This window comes from Mus caroli, chromosome 8 (assembly GCF_900094665.2).
Source record: "Mus caroli chromosome 8, CAROLI_EIJ_v1.1, whole genome shotgun sequence".
Classification (NCBI taxonomy): domain Eukaryota; kingdom Metazoa; phylum Chordata; class Mammalia; order Rodentia; family Muridae; genus Mus; species Mus caroli.
The window spans coordinates 70,136,090-70,149,180 of record NC_034577.1 but is presented as its reverse complement, the minus strand read 5'-3'; the positions used below and the strand labels follow the sequence as shown (position 1 = coordinate 70,149,180).

The 13,091-nt window shown below is 43.8% G+C and overlaps 1 protein-coding gene across 4 annotated transcripts in view; it reads right to left on the bottom strand.

Annotated features, from left to right (window-relative positions):
• The window catches only part of Slc10a7 (solute carrier family 10 member 7), a 229,367-nt gene that overhangs the window by 147,078 nt on the left and 69,198 nt on the right, over window positions 1-13,091 (bottom strand). For 3 of the 4 annotated variants that reach the window (XM_021170488.1, XM_029480652.1, XM_021170490.1), the window contains one exon: window positions 7,006-7,044. In XM_021170488.1, the coding sequence (XP_021026147.1) occupies window positions 7,006-7,044 (39 nt within the window). Of the gene's footprint in view, window positions 1-7,005; window positions 7,045-7,612; window positions 7,722-13,091 lie in introns of those variants that run through there. The other variant, XR_003837409.1, reaches the window with a different exon arrangement.

The following is a 13,091-nucleotide window of genomic DNA, read 5'->3' as shown; positions in this document are numbered from 1 at the left end:
GAGCTTGGGACCGACACCCTGCAGCCAGAGCCAAATTATCTTGGGCCATCTTTAGTGCCCTTAATATTCAGTCCTTTATTGTTCCTCTTTGTGTGGGAGCTACTCTCTTTTGGACAATGAGTGAGGTAAGTCCTTCGGAATGTACAGAAACCTAGCCCTCCCCCACCTCTAAAACCAGAAGGTTAAGATGACATCAGAGGCATCTGAGGCCAACAGCAGAGAGGAAGCCTCTTTGCTGCAACTAATCTACCTAATGTGTTTAGAAAGTGTTTTATTTATGATTTTCTGTGCCCTTGTTATTATAAAAGCTTTATGAAACTGCTTCCATATTGAAATAGGGGATTTGTGGAGCCCTTAGTCTGTGTTCCTGGTCCTCTATCCCTCATATTTGGCTTTAGAATCAGCTTGTGTTCCCTTTGGGTGAGCTCTGTGTTTTGTGTCCCGCTGTTAAATGAACCAGTGGTAATACTTTGTCACTGTGTGTGTAAGCTAGGATCCACTCTGTTGGCTGAGACGGGGTCACTTCCTGGTCTGTAACTCAAATGTAGGGTAGGCTGGTTAGCCAGCAAGCTCCATGCACCCTCCTGTATCTGTGGTCCTGAGCTTGGAATTTGAGCACAGAGCACAGTGCACAGTATCTGGCCCACCTGAGCCTCAGCTTGTGTGGCTAAACTAAGCTAATCAGCACGACTAGTCAAACTAGCCAGCAACCCAGCCTTCAGGATGCCTGTTAGTCCCAACAGGTGGTTTGCTCCATGCTGTAAAGGGAAACATCTGGAAAACAAGCTGTAAAGGCAAAGTCCTTTCAAAAGTCTTGATCCTGTGACACCCAAGCTACAAGGATGAGTTTGAAATGGTGCTGTGCAGGGTGGCACTAGCCACCTGGAAACAAGGATGCTTGTTTGTTCTTGTTGTGGGTGGCCCTGGTGTTGTTTGCATTTTGATGTTAATTCCATTTACCCTGGAGGGGCAGTCTGGATGAGTACTCAGGTGACTTCTTGTGACCTATCCCCTAATGAATAAAGGAGCCAATCACTGAACGAGTAGGCAGGACTTTCGGTTGGATGGAGGAAGAGAGGAAGCAGGAGAAAGTTAGGGGCTTTGGGGATGGGGATAGCAAGAGAGCAAGATATTGGGGAGAGCAAGAGAGCAAGATATAGCTACCAGACTTAATGGCAAATCTGCCAGTATTTGCCACAGAGGATTTGGATTTAATATGGCTTACAAGAATAGGATTCTAGGGCTGGAGAGATGGCTCAGTGGTTAAGAGCACTGACTGCTCTTCTGAAGGTCCTGAGTTCAAATCTCAGCAACCACATGGTGGCTCACAAACATCTGTAATGAGATCTAATGCTCTCTTCTGGTGTGTCTGAAGACAGCTACAGTGTACATACATATAATAAATAAATCTTAAAAAAAAAAAAAAGAAAAGAAAAGAATAGGATTCTAGTTGTCGTGCCAGTGATTGAGTTACCACTGTTTCTGAACTAAGTTTGTGTGATGTCTTCCTTTACACAGTGGTTCATCTGGGTTTGAAAGAGAAAGGGATGGCAGAAAAGCATGGGTTTGCCAGATGTGAACCACAACGGCTGTGAGGGTTTTGAAGCACGGGGCTGGCATGGTAACAACCCTCCCACTGTTGGAACTTAGTGAGCTGGGTGAACAGATTTTGGAGCTCCGGGCCAGAGAGTCTGCTAAGATGAGAACACTCAGCTGGAGCCATGTGGCCCACCAGTGCCTGGTGTAGCTCGGGAAGTTCCAGTTCTTTTTAATATTTCCAGCAACATGTTCTGGCATTAAAGTTTAATGAAAATCAAGTAAGTTGTGAACTTTGAGGGGTAAACCAAGATTCCAAGTAAATAATTTGGATTGGTTAAAATCAACATCATCATTAATAATGAGCAAAATGACCTCCGTATACATGAACTAAATACATGCTAGACTTAGGTAAAAGAAGGGAGGGAAGAAGGAAGGGAGGAAAGAGAGAGAGAGAGAAAGAGAGAGGGAGGGAGGGAGGAAGGAAGGAAATTTCTAGCTTCCAGCATTCAGGAGACTTGGGCAGTAGCATCATTAGTTCAAATCAGACCTTGTGCAGAGAGCAGGGTGAGCAGGAGGAGGAGGGGAGAGAGGGAAGGAGAGGGAGAGACTGAGTGTTGGAAGAGAAGGAAAGAGAAAGGTGAAAGGAGGAAACACTGTCTTTATTAACATTTGAGAGTCTTCACTATTTTTGCTGGCACCCTCTTCTGGACTCTATAGGCACTAGGTACACTCATGTGCATGCAGGCAGACACACCTCCTTCTGAGGAGGATGTAACATCAAAACACTGCTTTTGAAACATGTAAGTTTTACACTAGATACATGGGCATCTGCACTATGTAGGATACAGGGGCATCTGCACTTATGTGAGATACAGGGGCATCTGCACTATGTGGGATACAGGGGCATCTGCACTATGTGGGATACAGGGGCATATATGCACTCAGACATCATCTTAGTTCTCGAGAACACATGGAGCTACCAAATTCTATTCAAACCTCATCAAGAAGGAAATCTTCAGTCCCTCACTACATCCCACAATAACAATAAGCTGAACAACTAAAATGAGCAGAGGAGGAGGGGTCACTAGTGACTCAACTTAAGAAATCCTCTGTGGCACAAGAAATTTATGTAAATTGAACTCATCTATCATTAGTTATTACCAGTATGCTTCTACTAAAAAAAGTTCTGTGTAACAATTAGTTCTTAAAATCACTGTGTTTGAATTAGACCTGGAACATTATTAAACTAGCTATAAATGTGTACCATATTTTATTTGTTATACCTGAAAAAATCAACTAAAGTACACTTCAGTCTTTCTCTAACATTTCTTCTAATAAAAGTTTTTCAAAAGTTTCAGGTAATCGGAATTAACTTGAGATATTAATATATATCAGACTCTGATATATACTAGAATGTATAAATTATTATAATACATGTGTGCTGATAGAGTATATAATAGAGAATATATACAGACTCTAACATATGTGTCCTCTGGTTATAAGTATTCATTTCTTTTGTGTATAAAAATATGCACATGTTCACATACATACACAAGGAGGAATAGTCACATATAACATATGCACACACACACACACACACACACACAGGTATGATTACTCATAACCATTGATTCAGTTTGTCTTAGCTTACAGCACTTGGCAGAAATAATGTCTTTATTTGGTGGATTTTATTAGTCACACATAAAAACGTCTAGTATCAGAGACTGGACCAACACCTAGATGTAAATTTTAGCTCAGAGCTCTTTCTATATGATACAAGTGTTTCTTTGAGTTATCCCTACCTACATCCATGTGGTTCTATAGATAAATGATATGACTTGTCCATATTATACATGGGAAAGTATCTGGCTCAGTTAATATTCAGTGAAGAAAGAACTCAAACCATCCTGCTTCCAGTCAAGTGGCTACTACCTATAAGCACAAAATTCTTTCATAAAGAAAATTCCCCTAGAGACTGCCATATCCAGGGATCCATCCCATAATCAGCTTCCAAACGCTGACACCATTGCATACACTAGCAAGATTTTGCTGAAAGGACCCAGATATAGCTGTCTCTTGTGAGACTATGCCGGGGCCTAGCAAACACAGAAGTGGATGCTCACAGTCAGCTATTGGATGGATCACAGGGCTCCCAATGGAGAAGCTAGGAGAAAGTACCCAAGGAGTTAAAGGGATCTGCAACCCTATAGGGGGAACAACATGATGAACTAACCAGTANCCCGGAGCTCTTGTCTCTAGCTGCATATGTATCGAAAGATGGCCTAGTCGGCCATCACTGGAAAGAGAGGCCCATTGGACTTGCAAACTTTATATGCCCCAATACAGGGGAATGCCAGGGCCAAAAGAATGGGAATGGGTGGGTAGGGAAGTGGGGGGAGGGGGGTATGGGGGACTTTTGGGATAGCATTGGAAATGTAATTGAGGAAAATACGTAATAAAAAAATGTTAAAAAAAAAGAAAATTCCCAAATAATAGCAACAGCCTTCCTTATGAATGATTTATAATTCAGAAGTTCCCCTCTGACAAGGGAGTTTTCTTCATAATACCAACTCAAAGACCAACCTCTCACATCATTCCACTAAAATAAGTTCTTTCTTCACACCGTGCATACTTCTGAGTATTCCTCATGGACAGAGAGTACAAGCTGATGCTTGTCTTGTACACTCTCTTCTTTAGTGGCAGAAATTGTGGCAAACTGCTACATTCACTGAAGAGGTGTGATTGTGAGGTTAATTTCTGCAAGAAGATCTTAGTGGAAGGATGATGTTGGGATTTCAGGAGTGCTACCTTGGATATGGGAGGGGGAGCAGGCAGTTCATGAGCCAACAGGGAAGGAGACCACATGCTACAGACGGGGGAGCAGAAAGACACGAGCCCTGTCCCCTGAGAGACCAAGGCGTCACATCATATTTGCATGAGACCTGCATGCATTTTATCAACTAAAGTTTGTTGTAATTATGTTAAAGAAGGAGGGAAAATAGAATTATCTGTATTACAGTGGGGTAAAGCATGCACAGTGGCAGTTTTAACTCTCAACCCCTGCTAGTAATCTTCAACTCTGGCAAAGAAAAAGGAGAGAAGAGGAAAGAAGGTAGGCCATGTAACAAGTAAGAAAAGGCACTTGTGCTACTTTACATGCTACCATACCATACAGCAGCACCTGCAGTTTAAGGCTAGCGTGGAGAGATGCCCTCAGTCAGACCTCTGTACTGAGTACACATTGCCTGTGCCACCCAATGCATCTAGAATATCATTACCACCGTGTATCTATAGTGACATCCTTTCTTTAGCTTCTTAACTTTGATATGGCTTTTGTGTGTGTGTGTGTGTGTGTGTGTGTGTGTGTCCGTCCCATCCACAGGCTACTATAGCGACCTTGTATTTCTTTATAGTCTCCAGATCTACTTGAAAACTACCTATATGGCCAGACTTCCATAAACAATTCTGATCCATTAGATGTACTAAGGTTTAAATAGAAAAAGAAAAAGTGAAGAAAGGAAGGAGAGAGCCTGAGTAAGAGCACACAGCTGCAGGAGAATGCAAAGGCTCTTGGTGGAAGCTCTCCTTCTGGGACCTGAACATGCATCTGGGCCTGAAAGAGAGAAAGCTAGAGACTGGCTTCCTTGGCCAACAGAAAGCTCAGGCTTCATGCCATGATCATTCTCTCCAGTGAGTGGACAGTGAGTGTGGCTTCACACAATTACTTTATTGCATTTTCTCGGGTATCATGGGTATTTCGTGATTAACCAACCCAGGTTAGGAAGCGTGCTTCAGAGGGGATGCATAGGATTTCAAACCACTCCACTGCTGGCTCCTGGGAAATCTGTACTTTTACCCATATTATTCTGTTAAACATGCATGTGCATGTTTGAAACAGGTCTCACTTTGTAACTGAAGATAGCTTTTAAACTTGTAGCAATCCTACTGCATAGCCTTCCAAGTGCTAGGCTTACAGCCATAGCTACCATACCTGGCCAAAGGTTATTTTTAAATAGACTTTACTATTTTGCTTCTAAGCCCAATAAAAATATGGCATCAAAAACAAACAGACAAGTTCTCTTGCCTCTCTTACTCTCTTGCCTCTTTCTTGCCTCTTGCTCCGTCTCTCCCCATTCCCTTCCCCCCTCTCTCCACGTGGTCATGGCTGGCCTCTGCTTCTCTACTCTCTCCTTCTCTCTGCCTCTACTACTCTCTTAACTCCCCTCCCAATGCCCTAAATAAACTCTATTCTATACAAAACAAAAACAAAACAAACAAACAAACAAAACCATCAAAACCCAAAACCTCATCTGTCCCAATGGGACAGAATCAGCAGCCTGTGAGGGCAGCAGCCCCCAGAGCTGTGCAGCATTCTCTGGAACTAACTTAACAATATATGTGAAAGCCTGAACTCCCATTTACTTCATACAGTTAAAAAACATGTGACATAGAGAATAATAAGCATACATACTGGACTCAGAAGCCAGTTTACATTCATTGCACTGGTTTTATTCCCAGTCATTTTTAAGTCACTACACTAAAGGTCTATAAATGAGCTGTGCACCTAAATCAGATATTCTACTTCATCTTCGTGGATTTAGCAAATTTGACAGTATAAGCAGTATTATTAAATAATAATAAACTGTTTCTTTATTCTTTTATAACATAAATCAAATATTGTGATAACTTATTTTAAAAGTAATTATCTAAAGGCTAAAACAACAGCCTTGGAATTGCGGTGGCTCTGCTTATAAAGGTGGAACTACTTTTGGATCATTTTATATATAACTTATATCTCAATGTCTTTTGAAAAAACTATATTTTCTTGCAACTACACATAAATTATATCCTCATATCAGTTTTGTTGTTGTTGTTCTTGCTCCACAAAGATTTCTCAGACAGATCCAAGACTGTGGGTACCTTCTTTGACAGGGAAATGTAGAAAATAAATGACGACCCATAAATTAGCATTCCCTTTCTGACCAGCTGGGTCATGTTTCCTTTTCAAAATCCTGTGTCCCATGACACAAAATAATAATCTTCAAAAGAAGCTCATTAAGTGATCAATATATTGACATAACCTCTATAAGGAGACACAACATTTTCATCAATATATTCACATAACCTCTATAAGGAGACACAGCATTTTCATCAGTATATTCACATAACCTCTATAAGGAGACACAGCATTTTCATCAGTATATTCACATAACCTCATAAGGAGACACACAGCATTTTCATTGATTCCCTGAAGCCATTGGTGGACAATTAAACCTGAGCCTTCCAAATACACTGTAAGAGAGAGTCACTTGTTTGGGCTTACTGATTTTCCTCAGGGTGTAAGTTCGGGTACACGTAAAGATCCCAAAACTTTCATATTTAACTAAGAGTGAAAGAAGTTCAGCCCTTCCTAAATCATTTGTGTAAAGCAACATCTTAAGAAAAATTAAAAGCAAGACTACTCACCAAAAAACTTCCAAATGCTGAATTAAATATCGCAGCTGCCTGTGGAGAAAATAAATGGGAGAGAAGCTCACTGAAAGCAAGCAGAAACAGGGCAAGCAGAGATTCCATCCTCCCTCTCCCCTGCTGCAGAGGTTCCCATCCTCCCTGTCCCCCGCTGAGCCGCAGTCACTACTTTCAAGGCTCCCTAGCTAGTGCCCTGGAGTTTACTAAGATAGATGGCTGCAACCCAGGAGCCCATTCATAATGGTCTCAGAAGCAGGCAGGGAAAGGCTTGGCAGGAGATGCTTCAAATCTGTATGGCGGTCCAAAAGAACCCATTCCCAATAGTAAATCAAAGCTTGGTATTGATTTCGCTGCTAGTACTATGAAAACAGGGGGTTGGTTTATATGTAACAATGCTTATTAATTAGATGGTAAGACAAGCACTAATTACTCCCAATCAAGGAACTGTCACCACTAGGTGACAGCTATTGTCCCACACTTTAGTACCAAGGACAGGGCCGTTGAGACCAGGAGAACTGTCATGTTAGTCATTTCTGAGTTGGAAACAATCAGGAAACATGCAATTGGTACCCAAATAAAAGAAGAAACAATTGACTCGGCTTACCAAAGCATCCTTGAATACATGGAGAAGCTATACACCTGTCAACTAAGTCGGCCCCTGTGTTCCACAAAGCTACGCGCCAGTGCCATAGTCCTGATGGCTTTTCACATTACTCAAAATGAGAGAGGAAAGGAAAGGGAAGGGAAGGAAAGAAGGAAGGAGAAAAAGAAAACTAAAACTAGGCAAAAGACAAAAAACAAAACAAAACAAAACAAAACAAAAAAGGTAGAGAAAACCTGTTCAAACGCCCAGCCAGTCCAGCATCGGCTAATCGGTTAATTGGTTAATCGCTATGGACACTCAGCTGCAATGGAGAAAGGACGTCAATTTGGGAAGTTTGACTGAAGTCCAGAGCTCGGCTAAGCTATAGCTGAGAGTGCTTCTGCTCCAGACCAGGACGAAATGAGAGTGAATGCGTAATTAGGCCGCTGGCTCCAGAGAGCTTGGCTCTCTGATGCCACTTCATAATTAATTCAAAGCTTTGATAATTTCATTAGATTTCTCCTTTGCTGGCCCTATCAATAAAAGATGGCACTGGACCGCAGGTCCTCTGTGGCAGGAACACAGGCAACAAGCACAGACCAGGGAAACCTTTGCATCCTGACAGGGACAGCGGCATATGGCGCCCTGTGTTGTACTGGGAGAGATCAGGAAGAAAAAGGATTCAGCTACATAAAATATTACAGATGACAACCATCAACCATAGCAACATATTTTAGCATCATCCTAGAATTGCACTATGAGCAATTCCAGCAAACTTCCACAGAGAGAAAAATAAAAGGGGTACAAGTGAGCTGTGGTCAGAACAACAGGGACTGTGTACTTCCAACAGTTCCTACACAGAGACCATATTCTGTGCTCAAGATAGATTTATCCTTTTCAAAGAAACGGGGCTTCCCTCCAGAGCACCGCCTTCCAAATCATCTTCAGATCCTTTAGCCAGGCGGCGGTGGCACACGCCTACCCTTTTACTAGACGGCAAGTGAGTCCACCTAGCGTTTACAGAAACGTGGAGTTACCAGAGGTAGAACTCAGAAGTCAAACCTCTCACTGAAGGAAACCTAAGGACCCGGTCTCCCCAGTTTGCCTTTGTGACTGTGTTCAGGCTGCATAGATTGGTCTGAATTTTTATTTGGGCCACCCCCAAGGCAGTAAGCCAACAGGTTTTATGAAATGATTGGTTTAGAGTTCTGGGTGCTCCAAAGACCAGGTGAAGCTGAACAGAGCCTGCAGGGCCCGCTGTACAACAGTAGTCCAGGAGGGAATTGCCACTGTGAGAGTTTCGAGACTGTCATATATGCAGTTTAATGTTTATGACCTGAGCGTTCGCAGATATGGGGAGGGATATCCAGTACCTTCACAAAATCTACAAAGCATTCGCTAAACAGAGCTCCCTCCATTTCCTTCCCTACCCCATTATACTACTCCCAATTCCCAAATTCAGGATATCACAATATTTCTTACATCATTGCTCTCTGACCTAAAAGGATTAATTCCCCCATCAAGGGGATGGGTAGGACGTAAGCAACTCACAATTATCTTAACAAATCAGCTCAGAAACCACCCTTCTTAGTTTCCAGGGAGCCAGCACCATACATACATTAGTGTATATGCATTGCACTCATAGGTGGCCTGAACAAACCCATGCCAGCTGCTAGGACACTGGGCTTCTCTCCGCCATGACGCCTGTCACACTCTATTCGCCTCTGCTCACACGTCCCCCTGCCCCACTGAAGGCAAAGGTCTCCTAAGGAAGGTGTGTGATGAAGTTCATCTTAAGCATGAACTGAACGCGCTCCCAGAACTAAAGAAACAAAGAAGGTGTCCTGAAATTCCAAAATCCACCTCTCCTAAGCTTGTCTACTTGCTTGTCCTACTATACTTGACAGAATCCAAGGACTGACAGAGACTGGATCTGATGCCTCATAAATCTTTAAAGAAAACACAAGACCCATGACCTGAGCCTGAGACATGAGCTGCCACATGCAGTCTGCTCGGAACCTGAGATCTGGGTTTACAGCACAGCACTGGTTACTGGCACTTGGAATCTTGTTCTGAGGCCCCCTTACTAAAGCCTGGTCCCCAGCTGATGGGGCCTTTAGGGCACAGAACATACTGGCAGGAAGTTAGATCACCAGGGATATAACACTACAAATATTACTGGGACCTCAGACCTTTCCTGTTCTCCCTTTTCTGTTTCAGGTAAAGAATAAAGAAGCCTCCTGTATTCATTCATTCTCAGTCTCTCTCTCTCTCTCTCTCTCTCTCTCTCTCTCTCTCTCTCTCTCTCTGTGTGTCTCTGTGTGTGTGTATGTGTGTATGTGTGTGTGTGTGTGTGTATGTGTATGTGTATGTGTATGTGTGTGTATGTGTGTTGCTTTCATTGTATCTAATAAGGTATTTTAGTGATACTTTATGACATATTATGCAACATGACTTTGTTAAGTTACTTGGTAAAGTTCAATTTTCTTCATAACCTATCTGCAATCATTTAAAATAAATTTCCTTAAACCTGGAAACAATTGGGGTGGGGAGCTTTGAAGCCATAGACACACTCCTTTCCATTACTCAACGGAATGCTGCTGTCAAGTCCTACTTTAGGGAAAGCCTGAAGCTCACACATTCCAGGATGCAGGGGTCTGCCCAGATTTCATGCTCTGGACTTACATAAACATATCTAGTCCCTTTAACATATGAACACTTCTGTGCTTCTCATGGTATTATATCAAAGTCTGTCTTGGAGGTGGTCCTTCTGTTGTTCCCTTATATGTCTACTAAATTAAAAAAAAAAAAAACAAAACTGAAAATCCACCACTTACATAAAACAAGAATGATTTATTACAAGTAATTTGTGAAGCTCTTGGCTTTTGTTGCTGAATATCCTGACTCTGGATTACAGTACAGGAAAATGTTTCTAAGATGTTAAAAGGATGCTTGTGGCTGTCCTAAATTCCTAATAATGATCTAAGATAAAGAACACATGTGGAGGGTACACACAGGTCAGAAGCCAAACTCAATCTCACACCTGCAAAAAGATGGCAAAACTGGGCCAAGGCGCCCTTCCTCTGCACTTTAGATGGAGTCTGGAAACCACAGAGAAGAATAATGGATGAAAAGTCCCGGAAGCCCTGCTTGGCTTTCCTCTTCTTTCTGCAGAGAAGGCTCATGTGTCCTCCCTCCCTCCTCTCAAGTTGGGGGCAGGAGAGTCATTCACAAGCAAACAACAATGGAAGCAATAAAGATTGCACAGAACCAAAACGCTCATCGCGTCCTTGTGCTGGCTGACGGTCGACCACACTCTATGCTTGACTGCAGAGGAGCAGTGGGCCCAGCTCTTAGACACCTGTACTTCAGACCTGAGGGGAAAGGGTGGGAGTTTGAACCAAGTATGCTTCACTTCTGTGATGGTGTAAGGTTATCTCAAAGCCACGTGAACCAAAGTGATGCCTCAGAACAGGCTCCTTTGTTCTGGACTCACTTTGAGAGACCACACTAAAGAAGAGACTTTGGCAACAGCAGTCTGGAGGGAAGGATTAAAGGCTGGAGTGAAGTGTAAAGAACCATGGGTTGTTTAGTAACAGTGAGCAAATCCAGATTGCTAAGCACGTGACCATGAGATGTGATGGTGTAGCTGTCCAGGGAGGAGGTGGGAAATACCTCAGGTTTACAACTCTTACATTCAGTGAAGGGCTGAAGCAGATCACTAAGCACTTAGCAAAAACAAAATGAAACAGATCCTCGACACACAGAAGTCGGGCCACAGCAGCGCGGTCAAGCACAGGAGCTGACACTTCAGCCATGCCCGTGGTGGTGAAGCCGGGCTCTGGCCACCACAGTGAGAGTCAATGCGGAGCGGAGGAACAAAACCCTGCACCTATGACAGAGTGACCAGTAACACAAGGCCTGCTGCAGCAGCTGACCCTGTGGCCTGATGCTACCAGGAGATGGACAAGCAGGATTTGAGACACTCAGAGATTAGATGTGGTGATTCCTGGCTCCTCTGTGTCTTTCCAGAGCAGAGCAGATGCATGTCTGTGGTCCTTGGCCAAAGCTGTTCCTACTGTGATATAAAGACAACAGGTAAGGGAAGATGGCAGCTATAGTCTATAACTGGGGGGCGTGGGGGTGGGGTGGGGTAGGGAAAAGATGTGGCTGTTTTAAAACAAGTAAAAAAAAAAAAAAAAGGCCTGAGGAAATTGCAAAAAGCTCTAGATAGCATTTTCTCAGAGATGCCAAACATTACCACAGATATGGGTTCCTATCGCTCACTACCTCGGACCTCTGGATCTCCAAAGCCTGACCTTAAACTTCCTATAATGGCTATGCCCTTCCTTCTCCAAAAGTGCATCTGGAAGCTTCTATGCCTTATAGTCAGTCCCAAGACCTGAGAGTAGATCAACAAAATCAAACAGACACTCCCCACCCCGCCTCTACTCAATCTTGTTCAATGACTTCTGATCAATGCGGATTGCAAGGAATGTGGAGACAAAAGGTCAAAACTGGGGAGCTGAGCAAAATAGTTCAGCAAGGAGACTTACTTGCTGCAGAACCTGACAACCTGAACTTGCCCTCTGGAAACCATACGGTAGGAGAGAACCAACTTCCACAGGTCGTCCTGTCCTCTACACAGAAAGGTCACATGCATCCACACACATGTGGGTCCTCATTCCACCCTGCCGCTGGGCATAGCTGCTGGGGGCTGAAATGCCGGGAGCTTGACTGCACTTATCCAACACCTGGGTGCTGGGCTTCAGGGGAGCACTGAGACACCTCTCCGGGGATGGGAAAGCACAGTCCAAGATATGGAAAGCCGAAGCTGGTATTCCCTGATTCCCCAGTCACCCAGTCACCACTGGGGACAGCAGAGAGGAGTTGGGGATGAAGTGTTGAAGGTCCACAGGCCTGAATGAGGTCAAGGACCGTTAGGGACCCAAGGGCTGAAGAGAGTGTCTAGCCAGGGGCCAGGACTGGGAGCTGTGGCTTAGCTCATCAGGGAAGGTGGTGTGGCAGCTGTCTGGGGGCACAGATGGGCCTTCTAAGGGAGACTTAACTGCAGCTCTGAAGGCAAAGGCCTCTCCATGTTCCCAAAGGTAGTTAGTTCTTGATGGAGGAGATAGTCCTTGATTCCTGGTTGTCCATTGTGGAAAATGGATGTGTACAAACTTCTCAGGGTGGACCAGAGATTCAAAACCTTTTGTAGGGAGGGAGGAGGAGCTTATTGGCTAAGCTCTCAGGGCATCTAGGTACCTCATTAGTATGGAGAACTCTGTGTCTATGTGACCACAGGTCACATTTCCTTATGTGGGAAGTGTGGCACGAGTTCCAGGTCAGAAATCTGGCAGAGAGCAGGGAGCTGCCTACCATCTCAGGTGGGTACCCTGAGTTTCTGGGAAAAACTCTACCTTCAATGTTTCCTGGCAAAATCCACTGTCTATCTCTCCCTGCCTCTCTCTGTCTCTGTCTCTCTCCCTCTCCCTCCCCC